Genomic DNA, 26,365 nt, shown 5'->3' with positions numbered 1-26,365 from the left:
GCCATTTTTATGCAATTTTTTAGATTAAAATAAGAGCCAGTGATGTACCTGTAGCTCGGAAACCCAGGAGCAGTGCCAATAAGACATATTCTGCCATTTAACAAAGAACTCCCTCTCAGGGCGACCAGCCAATGGTGTTGGGTCAGGCGCATCAGCAGCGAGTTCAGTGGGCCGGGGCACAGGGGTCGGGGGAGGAGGTTCAGTCCAACGCCAGGTCAGAATCTTCTGCACCTTACCTTTCATAGTAGGACACTGGAGACAGATAAAAAAAAAAGATAAAAAAAAAGAGGTACTTTCACCAGTAATTATATAAGTAGGCTATTTGTATGTTATCTAAATTATTAAAATTCGGTAACACTTTACAATACGTTTCATTAATTAATTACCTTAGTTAACATGAACTAAAAAAGAACAATACTTCTTCAGCATTTATTAATCTTAGTTAATATTCATTTCAACATTTACTAATACATTATTATGCTCAAAGGTTGTATTTGTTAACATTAGTTGAAGCCTTGTGAACAAACAATGAACAGCTGGATTTTTATTAACTAATATTAACAAAGATTAATAGATACTGTACCAAATGTATTGCTTAATGTTAGTTAATACATTAACTAATGAACCTTATTGTAAAGTGTTACCAAAACTTCTAGCGTGGTTGACTCACAGTGCAGCGAGGGCAGATCCATTCTCCGTTGGGAATCTCGGGCAGGGGAGGGTTAAGGCAGTGAATGTGGTATGATGAGGGGCAGGAGTCACAGCACAGCAGCTCTCCGCCATCCTTACACACTCTGCAGAACTCCATGTGATGGTCGTCCTCTTCCGCCTCGCCTACCACCTCATTATCCTCCTCTCCGTCTGACCCGTCCTCACGAGCCTCCCACTGGATGCCCATCTTCTCCTGAAAGAAGAAGAGATGGTTTCATTTAGCAGAGTACAAGGTCACATGGGCCTATGCTCTTTGGACATCTTTTAGATTGAACTCATGTGGAGATTGAAAGTTGGTTCACTCACACAGTGTGGGCAGCTCCAGGTGCCCTCCGGTGCCTTCTCCATATCAGGGTCCAAGCAGACCATGTGATAGGCTCGTGGACAGGTGTCGCAGAGAATGATCTCTCCTCCCTGCTGACAGACCTCACAGTAATCCTGATGATCCGTCTCATAGCCATCACCATCATCATCTCCTAGCAGAGAAAGAGAGAATAGATGAACGACTGATGGTATAGCCCTATGATTTCCATAATGCGGAAATAAGGAACAGAATCGTGGAATCCAGAAATAAAAATGGAATTTACAGAATAATGTGTAAAGTCAGAGAATTTGGGATTAATAAACCAAAAGTAGGGGAGTTCACTTAATCAAAACGTGATACAAACTAGTGTCTGTGAATAATAAAGTGCATAAAGACTGAGATTTAAATATCAAGTCTGCAGGTTCTGCGTGTTTTAAGATGTACAAGAGACATCGGTTCTCAAAAATGTCTGGTCCCTTAAGTTGTTCTCAAAGGGACAGGAAGAAAGTGTCTTAATAGGCCTGATTAAGCCTAAAAGTTCCACGAGCACCAAGACAGAGAATAAGATCCTCACCCTTTTTCGTCTTCTTTTTGGGCTTCTTTTTCGCACTGCTGCGACTACTGCGGCTATTTGATCCATTCGAAACAGACACACTGTTCATACTGCCGTCATCAAAGTCACTATCCACATCAACATCGTCCTCTTCACTCTAAAAAAAAAAAAGAGGGGGGTTAAAAAAGCAGAGATAAATATATGATTCTGTTCTCCAGTCCATAATGACCAGAAAATTACTTGGATGTCATTAGTGAGACGCTACGACTAAAATTGGAGCCAGGAAGAGAAAAAAAATAGCATCATCGCTCATGCAAAAAGGTTAAAGGATGAGTGCGAAGGCGAGCTGGAGAAATGAGCGAAAAAAAGTAAAACTGAGGGTCTTACTGAAGAGCGTTTCCTCTTGCTGTTGAAGCCTCCTAGTTTGATTTTCAGAGGAGCAACCTTTTTGGTCTTCACCTTCTTCTCCTGAGGTTTGGGAGCAGGTTTGGACTTCTTACGTGCATTGGGACCTGAAATGCGCAGGAATTAGCATAATTTTTCCTTTATGCAAGCAAAACATTAGCGGCTAAGAACTCATACATCACAAATAAACCCTGCTAGCATGTGGAAAAGCATTGTTTTATAAGAAGTGCTATAATACACACTGATATACACTACTATTCAAAAGTTTGGGCTCAGTAAGAAAGTAAGGAAAATTATTAGTTTGAATTGAATTAACTCAATTGAATAAATGTGATAGGAAAGACTTCTACAACGTAACAAAAGATTTCTATTTCAGGTAAATGCACAAAAACATTAAGCAGCACAACTGTTTTCAACATTGATCACTATAAGAAATGTGTCTTGAGCAGCAAATCTGCATATTAGAATGATTTCTGTGAAGAATGGAGACTGCATTTTTGATCAAACAAATGCATTAAGCAGACATTTGCTTCTGTGCCCCCCTTTGCAAGTGAAATGAGCATCAGCGGTTTGCTGTCGGGTCGAATAAGTTTTAACTGCTAATTCTTCAAGCTTCTCAGAAACCATTAAAATGTGATGATCACAATTTAAAAATCTCTACAGTGAAACAAGCTTAATAGCACATTGAACAATGCAAATATCAAGGAAACCATTATTCCTCAACACCGCAAAAAAAACAACTCCTGAATGTTTATGATAATAACTCTGACCAGATGAAAATGCACAAATCAAATAAACATCTCAGCTGAGGAAAACAGCTGTTGTAGTGGGAAGTCACTCACACAGTAGAAGAACAATTACACAAACAAACAAAAATGAAACAACGTTGCACTCACCCTTGCCCTCTTTTGTCTTGGCCTTGCGTAAGGGAGGCGCTGGCGTGGACTCAACACTGACTGGGACTGCAGGTGCAGCGGCCGGAGCTTCGGTTTCAACAGATGCTGCGGCACTAGCGGCCGCCAGGGCCGTGGTGGCAGCAGCCGAGCCCCGCAGAGGATTGTTAGTGCTGAACTCACGCCACTTTGCTCCCAGAACCATCATCATTTTGGAAACAGCAATTTTGGGGTTCTTGGCGGCAATCAGAGGCCTGTGAAATTGCAGGGAGGGCATTGTTGTTGGTGAAATTTGGGGGAAATCTCTTTATATACTGATGATTTTGCTTCCGTTATTACTTTGTTGATGTAAAGCCAACATCTAACAGTAAAGCTATTAACATCATACAGTGCTCATTTACCGATGTTTCAGTCCAAATCCAGTAATTTCAATAGGAAATCATGCAATCTGGAATTCCGAGTGAGGGTGAACAATTTTGACACAGATTTTGCATCGTATTCAAGTTGGTCATGCAAATTCTTCACGTTGACCAACAGAAAGCTGCTTGGTTTGAAAGACTTGTGTGTGATTATGCTTAATTCAATTTAATTTCAATAATGTGACCGTACCTTTAGCCAAGCAACTTTTTTCAGAGTAGATGCCATGTTAATTATGATTATGATGATCATGTGTTGTAAGTCAGGAGATAAAACTTCTAATTTGTCAGCAAATAAAAAAGCAGCAGTTAAAGTCAGCATGAAACAAAAGTTGCGATTGTCTTTTGTCTATTGTTACATATTTCTCCTGATTGAAACGACTTTTCGAACATGATCCATAGGGAATTGATTGGATTGTTTAATCAAGAGTTTTCCATTTTGATTTCACTTTAAAGTCACCATGGAAGCAGATTTGACAAAAAAAATAAAAAATTTGGAATCCAACTATTTTTATTATAAATGATTTATCGGTGCAAATCACCTTTTTTTTCTTCTATTATTCATGTGCCTCGTAATTTTTAATCAAAAGAATTTCCCCTGCCTCTTGCAGTGACATCTCTTCTATGATGACGTGTTAACTGGCGCAATGGCGGGACAACCTGTCACTCACATGTAGCCCACTCCAGCTATAAAACAGTGTCTGGTTGGTCTCGACACATCATCCCTACCCACCATAACCGAGATCCAGATTCCATCGGTTGAACTTCAAATGACTTTGGGAAACTGCGTTGTGATTGCGTCGCGATCAGATCCTGGAAGTCCTATTGCTTTCGCAATGCAGCATGTCATGTCACTCTGTGAGGATTTTCTCTAGATCTACACATCAGGTTATGTTGCGTGTTGACTCGTATGAATCGAGACAAACTGCTTGAAATAAAGTGCGATTTACTGTGGTTTTCTAATGTTTAGCGCAGTTACAAAGCGGAAAATGGCACCAAAGTCTCGTCTGTATACGGTTTACATGTGCGTCGACGGCTGATCAATCAGAGAATCCCTCCTCACATGACTAGCAATAGTAAACCACAACAATCCAAACAGTTCCTTGTGAACTAAATTAAATTTTGCCCTAGATTTTTTTTCTTGTTTGAGAAGCCGTTTCACTCGGATATACGACACAAGAAAAGACTCTCGCAACTTCCATTTCATTCCGACTTAAAGATAAAGATTCACATACAATGATTTTTCTCACATTGTTAATCTGGGTAATGCACTCATACCTGACGAACTGGCTGAAGGCTTTGTAGTTGGTCAGAGTTCTATAGTCTTCCTCAGAGAAGACATGATCGATGTCCTCCATACCCCAGGTATCCAAAAGCTGAGAGGAACTTTTTGGCTCCTTAAAATCAGTTCAGAGCTTATGAGCGATTCGATTTATATGTACTTTATCATAGAGTTAATTTAGCTGTCAAATCTCATATGAACTCACAGAATCGTCATCATCCTCGTCTTCCTCTTCCTCAGGTTCCCTCCGTTTAGAGGCTGCTGAGTTTCTGTCGGCACCAGAGCTGCTTCTTTTCTTCTCCTTTGAGGTGCTGGCTCTTTTCTTCTTTTTCTTGCCTGGTGTGTAGTCACTACCCTCGCTTTCTGAGCGGTCTTCACCATCATCCAGTTCTGGCCCTTCCCCTGGCTCCGGAGAACTGATGCCGATATCCTGGAGGACATATAGGACATATTTTGATCACTTCTGGAGGCTGCTAAAATTATCCATAGTAGTTAATTTTCCAAAACAAGATTTTAGGCAACATTTTATGATTGTACGATAATGTTCAAAGATTTGGGGCCAGTAAAGCATTTAATTGATCAAAAGTGACAATGAAATGTATAATATTACAAAAGTCTCTTTCAAATAAATGCTGTTCTTTTCAAATAATCCTGAAAAAAAATTAAAACATGTATCATGTTTTCTAAAGGATCATGTGACAGTGACACTGAAGACTGGCGTAATGAAGCTAAAAATTCAGCTTTAACATCACAGGAATAACTTACATTTCAAAATATATTTAAATAGAAAACAGTTGTTAAAATTATAATAATATTTCACAATATTGCCATTTTTACTGTATTCCTGATCAAATGCAGCCTATGTGAGAGTAAGAGACTCTTTTTCTTGATAAAAAATCTTATCAAACCCAAACTTTTGAATGGTAGTGAAGGGAGAAATCACCATTTGTAAACACTTTTTGTCTTTTAATAAGGGGTTAACAGTAAATGTCAACAGAGCTTAAATGATCGGGATTGGTATTAGCCAATCATGACGATAAGAAATGTGCATCGGCCGCAAAAATCCTGATTGGAGCATCCCTACTTCCCAGTTCTCAAGCAAACAAAGGTACCATCCAAGTTGTGCATGAGCTCACTTTTACTTATAGTCCTTTTAACAACCACTTATGATGTTGCAAAAATCGATTTGAGATCTTTACATTTAATAACTCAGCTTGTCTTACAAGATAAAGACAATTACTTTATTTTGTGTTCAGTAGGGTGTAACGATATTCAAACCCAAAAACCTCATGGCGTACCGAACGCGCCCCGCCCCCCCTGCTGCCCCACCCAGCCCTAGTCCATTGTTGAGGTTGACCTCACTTTACCTTTTGTCACAAAACTCATTTTTCTTCCTTGACATTTGATTAAATAATAATTAGGAGTGTAACAGTTCACGTATTCTTTCTTCAATTCTACAATTCTTCAATTCTCTTTCATTCTTTCCACAAGACGAATACAGCGTTGTTGTAGCCTAACCACCATTAACTACCAATAAATCGCAATAAGCTCCAAGTTTTGTTACTTCCAATAAGAAAGTGTAAATTTAAAATTATGTCCATTTTATCACAAAATTAAAACAATAAATGCCCTTTAATTTGGCGTGACATCACTATATAGGCGCCTCAGTTTAATCCCATGATTTCTTTCATTTCAATGACTTCGAGATTTTAATTAATTAAGCCGCGCGAGTGAACGCGATCATCTCCTCCTAATAAAAACTAAACAAAACTGCCTTGTGCAGGTTACATGTTTGCATACAATTTGTTATTTGAGTTGATTATTATATCTAAAAATAAATAGCAACTGAATTTAGGTTAATAGTTTAAGCTCTGTTGTTAACCATTAATATTATAGTAATGTGCAAGTAAGGGCTCCCTATATAGTTTACAGCATTAGCAGAGATAATTTTTTCATCCTTAAGAAACTTAATTACAACTGAATTTATTTAAAGACAGAGACCACTTTATTAAACCACTGTTTAATAAAAAAAAATGCAATTTATGTTTAGTTCTCCTCCCCTCCTGTACCAAACCGTACCGTGTCGTCAAAATCGAGGTACTTTCCGAACCGTCAGTTTTGTGTACCTTTACACCCCTAGTGTTCAGTATTTTATACAAATAAACAGACCACTTGACCAGTTAGACTAGAATCAGATTTTGTTAAGACTACATGGCTGTGTTCCTACAAAATCACTAAGTCTTTAAAAAACAACAGTTGTAGTTATCATTAATGAAGCAGTTGTATTGAGATTCGGTAGCTTTAAAAAAAATGTATCATGAACCTTTGATATGAACAGTCATTAGGACATGATATCCTATTTGCGATGGCAGCTAAATTGTTCTGTTTCTCATTAAGACACTGTGGGGGAGGTTTCTAATCCGTAACATAAGGAAAGTGAATACTGCATTCTCCAAGGATATTGCAAACAAACAATATCCACACACACTCACAAAAAAGATCATTACCTCTCTGCGGGAACGATTTCTCTTGCTGCCTTTGCTCTCACGGCTACTTTTTTTGGCTTTCTTCTTCTTTTTCACCTTTGGAGCATCATTCTCTGACAACTCCTCGTCCAGGTCATCCTCGTCTGTGCACAAACACACATCAAATCAATTTGTCATTTTTAATAAATGATTCTTTCTCTTGACTTTTCCAGTCATACGGATAAGTACTATTGGATTAATATTCATTTTAAAAAATCATTAAATAGAGATTTAATTGAGTGCAAGATCTACTCAACTTAATATTTTGGACTGTAGTCTATTTATTCTGTATATTATATTCACTATTAAAATTCAGGCCTGAAAATATCAATAAAAAAAAAAATTCATGAGCTTGTGAACCCAGCTCCTCAAATTAATCCTCAATAGATCAGTCATCTACAAATCTATTTTTGTCATTTGATCTGGGCTGGTTGAAAATCATCTGGGGCACTACATATTGAGACACATTTCAATAACACTGTGATACAGGAAGTATTAAATAACCAATAAATCACTGATATGAGGGAGCTGAACATTTTATCAGATACAATAGGTTATTTTTGGAAACAATTGCAAATACTAGGCTAAATCTGAGGAAATGTAATTTTGTCTTACTGTTACACATGGCACTGATTTTATTCTTTAAGTCCTTGACTAAGTGTTCCCATGGACGACAGCAATATAAGATCTTAATGGACTCCCCTCATATATTTCATTATGAAAGACTATAACGTGTTACTTGCTTTTCTCCAGACACCACAGGAACGTTATATTAATAGAAGTCTATGACTAAGAGCACTAAACATACTAAATTAAGCACACACAACACATTTTCAATGATAATTTCCTTCCTGGAGTGGTAAAATGAATCGTACATTGTGTCTTATATGGTTAGTAAGGCACACAAAAAAATACACCGAGTATTTTGCTCCATTCAAAACACTGAACACCCGGGCAAAGCCCCCCTTCAAGCGTTTCCCTGAAAAACTAGCGTCACATCCGATTCCTGCACACACTGGTGTGCAAAATCAAAATATCAAACTGAAAACCGATTTTTATAGTTGTTTCACAAGCAAAAAAATACATTTTTTTTAGATTAAACACTACAGGCCGACAGCGCGCGAACAGTGAGAGCGCGAGGACACTGAAAATCCTCACGCGTCAAACTCGCACGCGACTGTTACCGGTAGGCCGCGAAACACCGAAGCCGGTACAGCAACAACATAATACATCAAATGTTACTATAAGCCCACCACTACTGCTCAATAAGCGCACCAAGATGTTCAAATCAACGTAATGTGCCATGTTTGACTAATATGAGGGCATATTATTTGAGTGTGAAGGCAAAAATAACAGGCAAGTCGACGGCTAGCCGCGTAAAAACCCGGCAAAACAAAGCACTGACTAAAACAACTGAAAGGGGGAATACAAACTAAAATACAAATGTATCCAAATACATAAGGTTATTTAATCGTTAAAATGACATTTATAGTTTTAATGTTTTATAAGAAATGAAATATCTAGCATCAGCCCCGCTTGTTGTTACGTTAGCCGACTAGCCACTGGTTCATCGAATAAATGAAGTTTCCCAGCAATAAACTCCAACTGAGAACATAAAATACGTCACAAATAATCCGTTAAAACATTTAATGTATCTACTTTTCATCCACATTAGCGATAAGAAAAACCAACACCGACCAAAGTTGACCCGCATCAGTAACGTTAAACGTAAATGTTTTACCTTGCATCATAGCCCGAGGTTCAAAATCGTCTCTATCGTCTTCACTGCCGGACATATTGTTGATCACACCAGATAGAGAGGATTGCGAACCCTTGTATGCCGATTTTCGCCTCCTCTGGTGCCTTCCTGAAGCCGGGGGAGGCAGAAAATAAAAGAACAATACAAACGGAAGTTAATAGTCACGGTAGCATGCTGATCGTAGTGGTCACTACATGCCAAAAAAATTCAGAAAAGCATGCAAATATATGTGATATTGTTGGACAAAAACCCTTTTGGTTTTATGCAAGTGAAAAAAAGCGTCAATAAACTTTTAAAATACGCGGTTAAAACAAGTTATGGACATTTAATAGGCAAATGGGGCATGATGTGAGTGAGGCATTAGCTAAGCAGGCTAGGGATGCTAACCTGCAAAGTCTTCATAACTTTTAAGGTTCCTTTAATTTTACATGCGATAAAAGATGTCATAAATAGAATGATTTATAAAAACCCATTATTAGAATGAATGTAATCCAATTTTAGAAAGTATACTCACACAACTTGACCTATTCCCTTTTTCAAACAAACAGCTAATGCAATTTAAGATGTCACCACGTTGTATTGGCTCCTTTTCATCAACACTTAAATACAATTTGTAATATCCCTAATGATTTAGTATTGAAAGTGTATCCAGATTATATATTTTTTCTCGGCTGTAGGATGCACACAACGTCGCAGTTTCTCCTTCTGCCACTTACACCCTTTGCATAGACACAAAGAGATCAGGGGCCAGACATCCCATAATAATCACCCTCCCCATATTCACACATACACATACATACAGACATTCACCCTTCCCCCCACCGCATAGTTACCTTGCAACATACAGACCATAATAACCCCCCCCCCCCCCCCCCCCCAACCAAAGACAGACCCTCTCTTCCCCATTCCACCATGCCCTTAGCAACAGTTGCCATGGAAACAGCCACCCCTCCCACCCCAGTTAACATCCCATAATAATAAACATAGTCACTGACATCCCACAATAACCATAACTCCGAAAAAAGAATGAACGGGAACTGAACCGGAAGAGAGAGAGAGAGGGAGAAAAAGTCTATTAGAAACTCCTCGCCAGCCTGCTTCCTTATTACAGTTCTGTATATACAGTATATGTACAGTAGACATTTGTGAGCGTATAAAATGCCATTTATAATCAAAACTTAAAGTTAGTGCTCTTCAGTGCAATGGCATTTTAGAGCAACAATTCTCCACCACATGTCACTAACTTTATTTTCGGGTCCAAAAATGAGCTCAGATAGCAGATAATACTTCTGGTTTGGGGTTTTTAGGTTCAAGGCCACATTCAAATATGGTCTACCGTTCAAGTTCAAATATCAGACTGATAAAGAAGCTATATAAGGGCTGAAAATGAAAGTGGCACTATGTGATTAAGGCCTTCAGAAGTGATAGTCTCTGAATGGGACATTGGGATGTTTTGTAGTTTGACCTTCTCTTAGCTTCAGCTTCACCTTTTGCCATTTTCACCCCGTTATGATCCACCTGAATTGTCAAGTAAAATGACAAACATTGACAGCTCTTGACGCACACATCTAGTCCATCACAAAGCAACACATATGTATGTATGTACACATGTACATATGTAGAAACAAATGTAATTTCTAAGAGGGGGGATGGGGAGTGGTAGGCACCATATAGCATAATTACATATCAAAGAAATGTAGAGGTGGTTGTCATGACAACCCACTCAGGCGCACCCCTCCTCCACACTCCAAAGCACCAAATATCCAGTAATAATGTCTCAGCCAAAAGAAAACACAGACCATAATATTCTTCCTGTGCTGGCAGTTGTCATGGCGATCCGCAAGAAAGAGGTGTTTCTGTGTGTGACCGTCTTTTGGGGGGGGGGGGGGGGGGGGGGGGGGTATAAAGGAGGGGTTTCAGATTACCATGCATGCTAAAATGAATGCCATAATACTCTTTTAACGCTCTCTGCTAGTTCCCTCCTCCCCCCACACCCTCACCGTACTGAACATGACTCCATAACTGGGTGAAAGAGCCACATATGGACACCATCAGAGATGTCTACTGATAAACTCTTAAGACATAAGCGATGTTGGATGTGGCCAAAAACAAAAACCAATAGGCCGTGATTTCAAATTGAATCACTAACTTTGCTTGGGCAACTATTAGTCGCCACAGATTTAATGTAGGCTTTGTTGCTCAGTACAATAAATGTCCTTGGAAATAGTAACATTTATATTAGTGCTACATTTGTTTTGAGGATATTTTTAGGGGTTTTAGCACTACACCAAATTAAGAACATTCACTGATATATATATATATATACAAAACATTTTGCAATCTTCTTGTTTCATGAGGTAGAAATGAGAATAGCAGTCTCTCACAGGTGAATCTTCCACCATACAGCCAAATAAAAGCCCCCAAAAATAAAGGGACAAAAATGAACAATCCTGAGTGTGATATTCACTCTCTTTTTCTTCCCCCCTTTAAACACGGCCCCCACCCCTCCCCCTCACTAATGGCCCAGACATCCCATAATATGCCCAACGAATATCCCCCCCGCCCCCACCCACCCACCCACCTTTAATCTCAGTCTGAACCCCATACTAAATCATGCAAAACTGTTCATAAACTGATTTCTGCTCTCTACTGAGCATCCTTGTATTTGTAGGTTCATATTTGTCGCATCTAGACGTTATCCTTCAGTTTGTTGTTTAATTGTTTTTGTACAAATTTCAGACATTTATGCACAATGTACATTGTAAACATTATGAAAAGGGAAGTAATCAGTCCAAAGGCACCCAGTATGGAGATATGAGTATTTGAGACATTCAATATCTCAATCATGATATAATGGCCATTCCCTTTTCCGTGACCTCATATTCCCCACCCCCATCATATTCCGAAGCATTGTGATTGATTAATTTTACCGCATGAACGTATTGTGCTTCATTAAGTTAACAAAGGATGTTGGTTATAATGCATTAGCTTCAGGGTCCCCATTGCAACATATGAAATGCAACACAAACAATACGGTGTGTACATCTTTCATTCTAATAAAAAAAAAAAAAAATGTTGCATGGGGAAATACAAGAGATCATGTGTAATTTTCCACAAAATTAGGTCAAATGCACGCTCTTTAATAATTAATAATGGCCATAGGCGCACTGGGTTTGTATTTTTGGTGGATCGCACAGAACTACATATCTTTAGCAATATAAAGATATATTTTCTTTTATGAAAATGAATTTAAATCGCATATCTGAATGATTAAATAGAAGATCAATATTTTTTTTTTCAGGGAATGTCTTGCTATTGCATACGTGCACTATAGACATCATCTGCCACATAAGTGTGTAGACCTCTCCGTTCTCGAGTGTCTCGAGTACAAATGTTCGACACAATCTATACCCTGAAAATATAAGATCACTTCAATAGCCGTGACTCTCTTCCAGATGAAGAACTATGCGCTATTTTCAACCAACCAATATAAGGCCATCAGTTTTGATTGCAACTTCTAACATACTGTATCAGAGAATGGTTAGGATCTATGCAGGGTGTTTATCCAGATAGAAACTCAATCCATAATTCAACTGCTGTAAATCTGCCTGGAGAACAAAATATCATAAATCCTGTAAATGAACACAAGGAGTTCTAGGAGAAGACTACCAAACCCTTTTGTAAAATTGTTAATAATTAGTAAATGAACTGTCTGCTGTCTGTATTTACTAGTGGTGGTTAACTAGAATAATGATATATAATGAGGAACGTGTTGATGGTGACCTCTAGTGATTGACTGTGGAAATCTTGGATGAGAATATAATATAGCTCCTCCTAGTGACCAGGAGTAATATATCCACAACCTGCAGACCCAAAGACTTGATTATTTTATAGTTACACATCTTCATTTGTTATGTTTGCAATGTCTGGTTTAATTCTCAGTAGAACTTGAAATACACCTTACAAGTTACAAGAAAACAGTGATTTGTGCCATTTGAAATCATTAAAATTATCTTATTTTTTCTATGTTTACACTACAATTCAAAGGGTGTGAGTTAAGATAAATAAATGAATACTTTTATTCAGCGACATTGCATTAAATTGATAAAAAGTGACAGTAAAGACAGGTTTATATTTGAAATAAATGCTGTTCTTTTGAACTTTCTATTCATAAAATAATCCTGAAAAAAATGATCATGGTTTCACAAAAATATTAAGCATGCAGCCTAACTGTTTTAAACATTGATAATAATAAGAGATGTTTCTTGATTTCTGAAGGAACATTTGACACTGAAGACTGGAGTCATGATGCTGAACATTCAGCTTATCAGATATGTATACTTACAAAAGGGAGAATGCAGTTGTGAGTATAAACATACACATTCATTTATCATATAACTGTGGCGATTGCATTAACTATTGATTTAAATGTGATTCCATGGAATATTGATAGAATCAAGCAGTTTTATGGGGTGTAACATCGACACATTAACAGAGTGTCAACATGTCTTAAGATGCACACACTGTATATTCTCTTCTAAAGAAATTATAACAGTCTCTACAGTGACCTGTTTGATATAAAGCGAATTTGACACATGCTGAGAAGCCGTGCATGACTCAACAGAATACATATACCACAGATTTGTTTATTCGGGCTCTAATGTCAACACAATGAAAAGATCTTTCTTTTAAGAGTGGCATTTCAAAAGGGACAGAGAGACACTGTTGATCTTATATATCCTTGAATCCTGTTGGCAGGTTATACACTGTATGTTTATTCAGCACAATAAAGATCAAGTTTCAGGGCAGGGATTTCTCACTTTTGTTCAAGCCTTGAACTCCTGTGCCAAAACAAACACACATTTTGTCAACATTTTATCCACTTGAGTTTTGGATTATTGACCTTTGTTGGTTAATTTGTTTAATGTATTTAAATTATTATCTTAAAAGGAATGTCATGAACAGATTGTATGACACAAAAATAAGGTTCACTCAATATCTAAACCACTTAATTGAACATTATGGATTCAAGAGGCCTAATGATTTAACTTAACAACATTTACTATTGCTTTATTTGTAATGTTTTAATGCAAATTTTAATATCCTGATAGTGTTTCCAAACATGTCAGGTTAGAGCAACCGGCACCTTTAGAGATCAGACTCATTTTAAAGACGTGACACTTTTAGTTTAAAATCTATTTCTGGTTAGTGAAACCATCTCAGCAACAGGCTTTGTATACGGAGGAAGGAACATTATTCTCTAATAACATTAATAAAAAACATGAAACATTAATCACACTCAGAACTTCCAAGCACCAAAAAAATAATGTAATTGTGACTGGCCAAGAGGTTTGTCTAGCCTGTTATTCTCAAAATAATACCCTTTTATTTCAGTATGAATGTATGTGTCAAGATCAGTGTGACCCAATTCCCTGAAACAATAATCTCATTAAAATAAACAGTGTAATCACAGATTATCTTTCACTCAACTTTATGTATACTTTTCACTCGCACACACACAATATATATAATACATTTTCTGCTTTGATACAGTAATATCTGTCAGTCAGCAAACCCTTGACTATATGTTTTGACTATATTCCAAATGCATTCAACGCATAGAGATATTCGTCCAGTTGTCTTCAGAAAGAATTTGTTAAATTAAAAAACAAAAGCAATGCATATTACTTCCGTAATGAGTGACATTTCTGTGTAAAATTCATAAAAGGAAAAAACGTTAGACTGAACTTGATTTTGCGAATTTTGTGTAAAAAAGGGGGTCCCAAATTGATTTTACTAAAACAACTATTAGTTTTTTAGCTTTTTGTTAACAAATATGCAACAGCCAAATTGGCCTTGGTGACATCAGCAGAAAAGGAAAGTGTGTTCAGAGGCAGAGCTACTTGTATTTTAATGAAAGATCATCCAGACAAACATTTCTGTTTTATTATTTGGGAAAATTGTGCACTGATAAGTCATGCAAAATAAAAATAATTATATTTTATATAATCTTATATTTAAAAAAAAGTATTCATATTTTAAGAAGAAACCTATTTGTAATTCACATAAAAATGAGTTAAAATCCACATGAATTCAAAAATAAACATGAATTTCTGAAATATTTCGTATTAATTTAACAATCCTTTTTTTTATGTTTTAAATCGCAAAACACCATTTATTCACAAAAAAATCTAAATAAGAATTCTATAGGCTACAGTAAATTCGGGCTGAGATGAAAGTTGCGATAGCATTTTTCCCCACAATGTGACATATATCCGAGTGTAATGGCTTCTTGAACAAGAAAAACTGTTGGGCGAGACTTGATTTTGCCCATGTGAAATTGATTGGATCATTGTGGTTTGCTATTGGTCGATCTCATGTGAGTGACAGGTTGCCCCGCCCTCGCGCCAGTAAACACGTCATCAGGGAAGAGGATGGGAATATAATCATGCAGTTATAATAAATAATTCAATATTTCATAACATTTTTGAATTTTGATTTCATGGTGACTTTAATAGTCATCATAAGCTTTGCATTCCCTTAACACTGGAAGATTTTAGTCTTGCTTCTTTCTGGTCTACCCAGTTCCTCCATCTATTTTTACCAGCAGTCACAGAGGAACATTGCAGTACCCTGTGTTTGTTGTTTCCCCTCCTCTTCCCGGGTCTCTCGTTCCCGCTTATTAATCAGTCGCCTTGACCTACTCATCCTCCTCTTTCTCTCCTCTCTAATTCTCAGCATCTTCCTCTGACTCATCTTTTCATCCCCTCCCCCGTCTGTTTCTCCTCTCATCTCGCTCTCATTCTGGTTTCCACCCACCCTCGCTCTGTTTTGCCTCTCTCTTCCGCAGTTCAACACTTATTTCCAGGCTTGCCTCTCGCAAGGCTACGCGCACTGACGGCAGGTAATCATTGCATGAAAGAATTGTTTCTTGTTTGCACTTTCCGCTGCTCCTTTGCATCATAAATGCATCATTAATGCATCTGTTGCGGGGTCATTAAGATGGTTTGGCTCGGCCATAAATAATGCAATTTGAATGGGTTAATATATAGGTTTGGGCATGACTTTGTGCATGTTGCATTAATTAACCAGGAATTAATTGTCATATCAAGACATCGCTGATGTTTAGGGCATGTCTCCGCGGACAGTCTCCTGAATGAGGAGTCACTCCTTATCTTGGGATGCTGGATGTGAATTTGGGTGGCAGTGTTTTTTTGGTGTTTTTTTTTTGGTGCCCGCTGCTAAGGGGTCGGACAGATATGTGTCTGCTAAGCTTTACTGTTTGTACATAGGCTACGTGTTATCAATGTGCGTCCAAGCTGTTCTCATTGCTGACGGGATGATCGGGCAATTTTACTGTAGGCTATTGATCTTGAGTAAAATCCAAATTCAAGTTCATTTGAGCACAGCAGTGCTGCCTATATTTTCAAGTGCCAAATTCCCCAAATCACGCTTTTTTATTTTATTTTTATTATTATTAAAACGGAGCAATTCATACAGTTAAGTAGGCTATGAGAAGCATACATAATTAGTTCACCGCGCGAGTTTCGAGTTTTTCGTATATTTGTCACGTGACAAACGCAAAAAAGAACGAATCGCTCGTGAACGTCCCTACGCTGGTTCTTATTTCCGTCCGTCTCCAATACGCGCTTCGATGATTAAGAAAGCTCATCTTTTCGCCAAAGGGATGATACATTATTTATCTTTTTCTTGCCCCATCACGCCACTTTCTGCGGTATCCACCCCACCCCTCCGTTGATCGCCCCCTCCCCCCTGTATATCTGCTGACAGCACGCTTGCTGCAGTACCACACTGGCACGGCGTAAATTAGCAACGTCCGGATTTAGATGCACGATTGGTCGCACCGTGCGGCACCTGCGGGCATATACATGACCGTCTTGTTATTACAAATAAAGCCCCTCCTCCTCCCCCCAGTCTAAATGGTGGTGGTCGGTGTTATGAGACGCGCATTCCATTAGCAAGGTGACACGTGTGCCCATGTCGGTCGTGGCACATTTAGAATGAAATTTGCATGTTCTGGCTTTTTATTGGCTGCCAGCGTGGCATGTCGCTGTCGATGCTTGAGCTATATCTCTCATTGGTAAGAAGGACGGAACTGAATGTTCCAGAAAAACAGTCCTATTTTCAAAGCAATCAGATTGATTGGCACTCCTGATGTATTTGCATATTGAGGCAAAATGGATGCTATTCACTTTATGCAAGTTCCTGGTCTTATTTTGAACGATTAATCAGTGCACATCATTCTAAATGTTTAATTTCTTTATCTTAAATCAAAAATGAATAGCTGCTCAATAAAAGCTTGTAAATAGCCAAATAGGTATTGTTTTAGGAAACTCATATTCTTGTACGGAACCCATTATTCGTGATCCAATCCATTCTTGGCCAACTTTTTTCCTACAAAAAAAACATCCAGATTTTGACCCCTTGGAGGTGAGCAGGCAGTGATCATGTTCATTTAGACAGGCGGCAAATGTAACCTGAGTAATTCTGTGGACTAAAAGAATTACGTAAAAATGCAGTATTTCATGACAAAATGCAGTTTTGTACACAGGAAGACAAGAGCCAGCTGCTTTTCGACAACAGAATTCTAAACCCAAAAATTCCATTTTGTGTACATGAATGTACTTTTCCAAACACCTTTGACGAACAAAATGCATTAAGCATTTCATGAAATGCCTTTTGTTCAAAAATTGCTCATTCTGTTAATCGTTGTCTGGATCACAAAATACTTTGTGTCCATTAAAAACCTTAGTTCATCACTTGCATTTATGTATTTTGCATAAAGGCAAGATTTATAATATGTAAAAGGAGATTTATGACAGATGCAGGTTGACCAAAACAGTGTTTTGACCCACTCACTGTTAGATTTTTATCTTTCTCATGCAAAGTCAATTAATTTGATGCCATGAGTTTCTAAACATCATGACCAGTGATGGCAGAAGTTAAGCTCTCATGCTCTTTTGTTTCCGCTCTGTCTTTAAGGATGTCCATTGTGAGCATCATTGCCAGGGAAATCCTGGACTCTCGGGGAAACCCTACAGTGGAGGTGGACCTGAGAACTGATAAAGGTGAATCAATAGAATGCAGAATGCCATCCTGGATTTTAAAAGCAAAGGAATATGTGGAATGTGTTATCTACAATGTAAATTGAGTTCCTGGATGAATGTCCATTAAAAATAAAGTGTATTTATTGAAAGCATCTTCCAAAATGCATACATGTGAAATACAATTTATAATAAATGTAATAAAAACGAAATCCAAATATGTTATGTCCACATGCAAGTTACTTTTAAGAGACAAATTTAAATGCATAAAAATGTAATTATGTTGACGCAGCTCCATCAGTAAGATGGATGCACTATGTATTAATCACCGGTATAAATGAATGACAGATTTGAAGTGTCAGTGTGTTTTCAGGTCTGTTCAGGGCTGCGGTGCCCAGCGGAGCATCGACAGGCATCTATGAGGCTCTGGAACTCAGAGATGGAGACAAGAGCCGTTACAAGGGCAAAGGTGAGCGATCAGAGATAGTCCATCGCAACATTGACACTATTATAACATTAGATTGTTTAAAGTGCCTCTGTTATGCTTTTTCTAATATTACATTTTATGCATTGTCTATTGCTGTTTGTGAATGTAAAATGTCTGCAAATTTTTAAAGATCAACAATGTAACAAATTTGCATAATGCCAGCCTATGGTCTTCATTGGCTGCCCACGAGTGACGTCAACTTTGAAACGCCCTCAAACACTGTAGTTGTAGCTGAGGCCTGGAAGAGTTTGGTTCGTGTTTGTCGACTTGTCGAGAAGACGCTGTTTTCAGCGCTGCAAATCTACTAAGTATGCACTTTAAACTTATGAAGACTCGGGCTCAAATTGATACAGTAACAAAGCCATTGTTACTGTTCGTATTGCTGGGTATCAAGTGCTGAGGAAGATCCGGAGCTGAAATTCAGATATATGGCCGCACACAGACAGACTGGGCCATCTGACCAATCAGAGCAGAGTAGCTCGCGGAAAGGAGGGGTTTTCGATAGACTGAATGTTCAAGCAAACTGTTTTCAGACTCTTTGAGAAATGAGGTGATGTGCAATATACACTGCTTGACCAAAAAAAATGAAAATAAAATAATAAAAGCCGCTGTTTGAATTTAAATAGGCAAATGCTTAAGGGTCTATAATATGACTGGATCATTATTGCAGGGATAATTATGTTTCTAGCATGTTATATAGACTTTACAGAGTGCTTGACTCTTGCATTGTCAATACACGATCTTGGCCAAAAATGAATGGACCTCTTGATTGAAATAAATGTTGCGATGTTATTTCCATCAAGAGGCGTATACATGTTTGGTCAAGATCTTGTATAGACAATGCAAGAGTCAAGGGTTAGAATAACTGTTGCCACACATATAACCTAATAATCACTGCAATAATGATCCAGTCATAGACTCTTCAGCATTTGCCTGTTTAAATGAAGCAAATTAAATGCTTAATAAAGAAAATTAAAGTGTTTTTTGGACCTTACAGATGCATCTAAACCTGCTGTAGTCTTTAAAACAAAAGTAAGACCTTTAAAATAGAATAATAGGGGCACTTTACAACTAATTAGATAGTTAGTTTTGTAGCCTCCTGCTATAGTTTTGTTTTTTGATCTGTCTTGACCTGTTTTCTTGTGAACGTCTTGTGTTTTAAGGTGTTCTGAAGGCTGTTGGTCACATTAATGACACTCTTGGACCAGCCATCATTGCATCTGTAAGTGAAAGAAAAAAAATGGTCTTGTTTAATAACCTTCTTTTTTATAAAAAATAACCAAACTATTCGTTTTCAACCAGCATGAGAAGGATTATAAACGGCAATCTGTGCATATCTGCTTACTTCTGGAAAAGATTATCTACATTAAGCTGAGACTCATTTCTGCAAGAAACAAATTACAAATCATTTGCAGCTAATATTCAAAATATACTTGGTTTTAATGAGGGCACATCTTGTATTTAAACCTACAATATTCCTTTAAAATGAATGCGACTACATTTTTTCCAACTATGATTTACATTGTTTTACAGCGTCCTATATTTTTTCATTCATACATGTTTTTCTTCAGATGTTTGTCGGCACTTTCCCAATAATCAGATTTTTTTCACAGTTCATTTCTAAGCAATTGTTAATTTAATTATTTGTTATTGTTTATTTGTTTGTTTGTTTGTTTGTTTTACAGATCAGATTCCGATCAGATGGGATCAGAATCAGATCCCACCCCTGCACTTTTTGAATCATTTTTCTTTTCATATTTTATACCCGTTTACTTGTAACAGGAGATTTTTTTGACTGCTTCAAATCTCCCAAAGGCAGAGACACAAAATCTCCTATTATCCAGGTCTTGATTTTCATTCTGAATCTACACATTCCATTCTTTCGTTTTCATGTTTTTTTTTTTACTTCCATGTCTACAATGCGAAAGCTAAAGCAAATACAAAGATACTCAAATGCTGCAAGAGTACTTTTAGACTGATTTGACTTTGATGATGATTTTTAATTTCACAGCAGCAGGGCTAATGATTAGGCAACATTTTCATCAAGCATCAATCAAGCACTGTATTTTATTAATCTGGAGAGTTTTATCTTCATGATGTGAACTTTAGGAGATCAGTGTGGTGGAACAGGAGAAACTAGACAACATGATGATTGAAATGGACGGCACAGAGAACAAATGTGAGTTATTATCTTATATGATAACAATCATATTTTAAAGAAATAGTTCCACCAAAATGGAAATTCAGGCATCATTGACTCACCCTCATGTTGTTCCAAACTTGTATGACTTTCTTTCTTCTGCGAAACACAAAATGAGATATTCAACGCTGTATTTTCTAAACGCTAAAAGTACAATGACCAAGAAGGACAAAAAAGCAGCATAAAAGTTGCTATATTCCATGTCTTCTGAAGCCATGAAACACTTAAAACATACCAAAATGTTACTTCAAAATCATACGTATTCTAAGAAATTGTGATGTGCAAATATGAAGTTTAAAAAACTGTATATGATTTAATAGGATTATAAAGAACTCAAAATAGTTTCTAAAATACATTACTGTTCAAAAGTTTGGGGTTGGTAAGATTTTTTTATGTTTTTTAATGTATTTTATTCTTACTAAGGCTGCAATTATTTGATCACAAATACAGTAAAGGAAGAAATATTGTGAAATATTATTACAATTTAAAAGAACTGTTTCCGAGGGGGTGAATATATTTTCGAATATAATTGATCCCTGTGACGGTAAAGCTGAATTTTCAGTGTCACATGATCCTTCAGAAATCATTCTAATATGCTGATTTGCTGTGTATTATTATCCATGTTAAAAACAGATGTGCTACTCAATTTTTTTTTTTGTGGAAACCACGATTTCTGTTTTCTGTGATGAATAGCATTTATTTAAAATAGAAATCTTACGCAACAATATAAATGCCTTTACTGTCATTTTTGATCCCTTAAATGCGTCATGTAAAAAATTATAATAATCTTATTGACCCCAAATTTTTAAACTGATATAAAAAAAAAATATTTAAATAATTTCGGCACTTGTTCCAAAAATGTTACAATTTTCTCAATGAACAGTATATGGATTTTTTTCTACACAATAAAACTACCATATAAATCACAAAAAAATGATATAATAATAAAAAAGAATGATAATTGCTATCTGTTCATCATGTCTACAGCCCAGTTTGGTGCTAACGCCATCCTGGGAGTGTCTCTGGCCATCTGCAAGGCCGGTGCGGCAGAGAAAGGCGTCCCTCTGTATCGTCATATTGCTGATCTGGCAGGAAACACAGAGCTGGTGCTGCCAGTTCCTGTAAGAAATCTCATTACTCAATTGCACGACTTAGTACGCAACATAATAATTCACATCTGTAGGTATGTTTTTTCTTGATTATCTCGGGAAATAGACTGACGAAGCAAATTCTCTCTGTCCATTTGTCAGGCGTTTAATGTAATCAACGGAGGCTCCCATGCTGGAAACAAGCTCGCCATGCAGGAATTCATGGTACTTCCTGTGGGGGCGGAGTCATTCCGTGACGCGCTGCGTGTCGGAGCCGAGCTCTACCAGACGCTGAAGGGTGTCATCAAGGAGAAGTACGGCCAAGACGCCACCAACGTCGGTGACGAGGGAGGTTTTGCCCCAAACATCCTGGAGAACAGTGAAGGTGTGTTTATGAGTCTGTGCATCGCCTTGTCTGAGCTTGTGATCCAATTTAATCTTAATGAATTTATCTACTGTTCTGCTCTGTTGGCTTCTCTATCACGTCTCCACAGCTCTTGAGTTGATAAAGACTGCCATAGACAAGGCCGGGTTCACAGATAAAGTTGTGATCGGGATGGATGTAGCCGCCTCCGAGTTCTACCGCGACGGGAAGTACGACCTTGACTTCAAGTCCCCTCCAAACCCAGACAGACACATCACCGGCGATGAGCTGTTAGAGATCTACCAGACGTTTGTCAACGATTATCCAGGTAAATTGTGAAGATTAAAAAAAGATGTAAAGGAGATTTCAAAATTCAAATGTTAATAAAGTCACCTTGACGTCCATTTAAATTATATACATCCTAGGTGTGACTTTCTTCTTTCAGACGAACACAATCAGAGTTATATTAAAAAAACAATCAGTCTCTTTCAAGCTTTATAATGGTAACGGCCATTTTGCTCTATCCTCTGTGCTTTCGCATTCGTCAGTATGTCATGTGTCGGGTCAGAGGTCACTCTTTCGCCGGCTAGAGACTCAAGTACGGCCGTTACCAGAAGCCAGTGATTATAGTTTATAAAGTTATAAATATGGATATTTTTCTTACAAAAACGCATAGATTCGCTTCAGAAGGCCTTTATGAACCCCTGGAGCTGTATGGATTACTTTTATGATGCATGGATGCTCTTTTTTGGGCTTCAAAATCTAGGGTACCATTCACTCCCTTTATAAAGCTTGGAAGAGCCAGGATATTGTATAATATAACTCCGACTGTGTTTGGCTGAAAGAAGAATGTCATATACACCAAGGATGGCTTGAGGGTGAGTTAAGAATGGGATCATTTTCACCCATTAACCCAGAAGATTCTATCATGTTTTTGTTCCCATCATCATTGACAGTGGTGTCCATTGAAGACCCGTTTGATCAGGATGACTGGGCCGCTTGGACAAACATGACTGGTTCTGTGGGGATCCAGATTGTGGGCGACGACCTGACCGTGACAAACCCAAAGAGGATAGAGAAGGCAGCGGAAGACCGTGCATGCAACTGTCTGCTCCTGAAGGTCAACCAGATCGGCACCGTCACAGAGGCCATCCAGGCGTGAGTAACTCTAAACTATGTCTAGTAAACCAGCATGTTCTATCTCCTTACCTTCGCATTTTGAACTGTGTATCCCTCAGATGTAAGCTCGCTCAGGCCAACGGATGGGGCGTGATGGTCAGCCATCGCTCAGGAGAGACAGAAGACACTTTTATCGCTGACCTAGTGGTGGGACTCTGCACTGGACAGGTACGCACACTTACACAAATGCAACCAGTACAGAAATGATATGGTTTATATATTTATGATGTGTTTTACAAAACAATTCTAATCAAGTTTGATTAACTTGACAAACTTTCACTCTTTATCTCTCTTATCTTTCAGATAAAGACAGGAGCTCCGTGTAGATCTGAGCGTCTCGCCAAATACAACCAACTTATGAGGCAAGAGAGCGTTCAACACACTATTTTTAGCAATGCAGTAAAAACATCCATTCGAATCCCCAAAACAAAGTCCAAATAATTTTTGCATGCTTTTTGCCTCTATTAACTCTTTCCCGCCATTGACGGAATTTTCCGGCTTTCCATGTTTTCAATATTATACGGTTGGGGGCGCTATTACGCATCTTCTGAAAGAATACTGAATCTTAAGAAAACAGGTGAAGAAGTAGCATATGTAAGAAGATGCATATGTAAAATAACGCGATCATCAACATTAAACAGCATATCAATCAAAACTGCCTATTGTTACCTAAGGAAATGTCGACCCAGGACGAGGTATAGGACTGTGAAGCTTTGGGGGTGTTGATGGACTCGATCAACTCCATCTGTGTTTTGATCATCGTTCTGAATCCGATCCAAAAACGTGTTTTTCTCGGGTTTTTACTCAAAATGTATTGGTTTTTTAAACTTACCCACATTCAAGTGTTGATAAAAATGGAATGGATAAAGCTAGATTAAAGGTTTTTTGGGGAGCCATGAAAATGTTTTGAATATTATCAAAAAGGCTGGCGGTGACTGGTATTTTATTTATTTTTTTAACCCTGTCGAGGAAAGAGTTAAACAGGCCGTTGCTAAAATCTAACATACTATTTTAGCAAAGCATCTCCAAAGAGGTATTTATTTTGCTTGTTGAAACAACTTATTATTGTTCATACATACTTATGTTTATGTATCTAACACTAAGTACTGAACGTCTTGCTTAACTCATCTTTCATTGATTGTTGCTTGTTTCCGTCACAGAATAAAAAAATAAAAAAGGTAATTGTGACTTTTTGTCTCGCAATTATGAGAAAGTCTTAATTGTGAGATTAAAAATGTTCAATTAAATTTTTTATTTTTTATTCTGTGGTGGAAACAGGCTTCCATAGCAAAAACCCCAGAGACTTCCATTGAATGAAAGACTTGAGCCATATTTTGAGATTTTTTGGTGCGTTTTGAAATCTTTTTGCTATTTTTAGCGCATTGCTAGGTTGTTGGCCACTAGCCAGTAATCAAGCACTTAGCAACCACTCAAACCACCATAGCAACACCCTGGCAACAATTCTAACATTGTAGTCCCACTAGTATCGCACAGAAACACAATTCATATTTTCTTCAAAAAATTAAAAAATCATTCATTTCAATTCCATTTGTGCCTCAGCACATGCTCTCATGAAAATGACTCAACTTGCATAATAAGTGACTGTTGTACTTAAAAAGCCCCAGTCTCAAAAATAACAGTGGCCGCAAAAAGAACCAATATAATTACTTTGATTAACATTGCTGATTACAGGCTTTCTAGCTCTTTCTCCGTCACCTCCTGTTCCCATATAATTAATCCACGTCCATCTGTCTCCTTTTTTCCCCTGCCTTACAGGATTGAAGAAGAATTGGGTGATCAGGCTCGTTTCGCCGGGCACAATTTCAGAAACCCTAGCGCTCTGTGAGACTGACGTCACCGCACCGAATTCACACGAAAAACAACAACTGACAAACAGAGTATGTACTGCACTGAACCAACTGACTACCCCTGACATTCCCTAAAATCATTCAAAATGCATCAAAACAGCACTATTTGCACTGAGATACTAAAAACGACTTACTCAGACACTCGAAAGATGTATTTAAAACTGAACTGGACTTCGGACAGGCTTTGATAGACCAAATATTATGCACAGCGGATCCTGGACAGACCAACATTATGCACAAGTGATTCTGAGGTACTTGACGGGCAAAACGTGCACAGGGAGGACATGCATGCGTAAGATCCAGAAAATGGACCTTGAATTTAACAAGGCAAAGACTTTGTTGTCTGAAAAGAAGGATTTAACTCAGATGGAATAAAAGTAGAGATTTATTTGAATCAGGTGTAATCTTTAAATTTAAACTTCAATTTAGATGTGAAATATATGTAAATACATTTAAAACAAAATCTAGATTGACTTGCCACACTAAAGAAATCAAATGTATGTAATTTTATGGTTCATTGCATGAGAACATGTTAGAAATGGTAGAAAAATTTAATATTTACATGAATATTAATGCAGCAGTGGGATTTTAAATGGGAAGATTGACACAGTGAAGTATTCAGATATATAAGGGACCAGCGTTTACTCTAAAAGACAGTTTACTAAGTAGTTTGCCTAGGGCATTAGAGGCTTTTTAATCAAACAATACTCTCTTTCTCAGCTGCAGTTTTTGTGTCTATCTCTGACCCAAAAGAATGCTGAAGAAAAAGCCTTTTAAAACAAACTGTTATTCAATCAAAAGAAAAGACCAAATCAGCAAATAAAATAAAATATGGTGCTTGAACATTGACAAAAAAAAACGTTTCATTCATTTTAGTATATTAAAAATTAAAAATAATGTGTGTAGAATATATTTCTTCTCATAAAGATGCTTCGCTATTTAAACCAACATTGAAAGTTCTTAAGTTTTCGTAAGATTGTCATTGAGTTGGGAGGTCTCAAATATGTCCTTGTGTGATTGTTATTATCACCTTTACCCTACATAGATCAACACAGTCAAACACACACACACACACACACACACACGAGATAATTTAATCTAAAAGTACTGAACAAAGTTCACGTCACTTTAATCACAATAATTATATTCAAAAGTCCCCAAATCTTCATACGTCTGCCTGATTTTCTCATGCAATGACTCTTAAAATGTACTTTCGCATTTTCTTTCACCCTGGATCTTAAAGGGGAAGTGAATTTTCTTTAAAAG

At 37.5% G+C, this 26,365-nt stretch overlaps 2 protein-coding genes across 4 annotated transcripts in view; one reads left to right on the top strand and one right to left on the bottom strand.

The window, feature by feature from the left end:
* chd4a (chromodomain helicase DNA binding protein 4a) overlaps positions 1–9,615 on the bottom strand; it is a 29,379-nt gene extending 19,764 nt beyond the window's left edge. For both annotated transcript variants that reach the window (XM_082185401.1, XM_082185402.1), the window contains exons 1-11: positions 9,363–9,615; positions 8,831–8,956; positions 7,072–7,193; positions 4,770–4,994; positions 4,561–4,679; positions 2,870–3,120; positions 1,956–2,080; positions 1,590–1,725; positions 1,018–1,187; positions 671–904; positions 49–252 (exon numbers count right to left, since the gene is read on the bottom strand). In XM_082185401.1, the coding sequence (XP_082041527.1) occupies positions 49–252; positions 671–904; positions 1,018–1,187; positions 1,590–1,725; positions 1,956–2,080; positions 2,870–3,120; positions 4,561–4,679; positions 4,770–4,994; positions 7,072–7,193; positions 8,831–8,885 (1,641 nt within the window). In that variant the 5' untranslated portion in view covers positions 8,886–8,956; positions 9,363–9,615. The remainder of the gene's footprint in view (positions 1–48; positions 253–670; positions 905–1,017; positions 1,188–1,589; positions 1,726–1,955; positions 2,081–2,869; positions 3,121–4,560; positions 4,680–4,769; positions 4,995–7,071; positions 7,194–8,830; positions 8,957–9,362) is intronic.
* A 5,991-nt stretch (positions 9,616–15,606) lies between these two features.
* On the top strand, positions 15,607–25,958 carry eno2 (enolase 2). Of its 2 annotated transcripts, XM_082186271.1 has the most exons (12): positions 15,607–15,752; positions 17,852–17,937; positions 18,287–18,382; positions 19,564–19,622; positions 20,510–20,579; positions 21,588–21,721; positions 21,851–22,073; positions 22,183–22,380; positions 23,009–23,210; positions 23,291–23,399; positions 23,535–23,593; positions 25,008–25,958. In XM_082186271.1, exons 2-12 carry the CDS (start codon positions 17,853–17,855, stop codon positions 25,075–25,077), a joined length of 1,305 nt encoding a protein of 434 aa, XP_082042397.1. In that variant the 5' UTR covers positions 15,607–15,752; position 17,852; the 3' UTR covers positions 25,078–25,958. The 2 variants fall into 2 exon arrangements, with proteins under 2 accessions (XP_082042397.1, XP_082042396.1); XM_082186270.1 differs by lacking the exons at positions 15,607–15,752; positions 17,852–17,937; positions 18,287–18,382; positions 19,564–19,622 and adding an exon at positions 20,007–20,244.
* The last annotated feature ends 407 nt before the right edge of the window (positions 25,959–26,365 follow it).

The sequence above is a fragment of the Leuciscus leuciscus genome, assembly GCF_965113295.1.
Source record: "Leuciscus leuciscus genome assembly, chromosome: 12".
Taxonomy (NCBI): Eukaryota; Metazoa; Chordata; class Actinopteri; order Cypriniformes; family Leuciscidae; genus Leuciscus; species Leuciscus leuciscus.
This window is presented reverse-complemented; position numbering and strand designations above follow the sequence as displayed.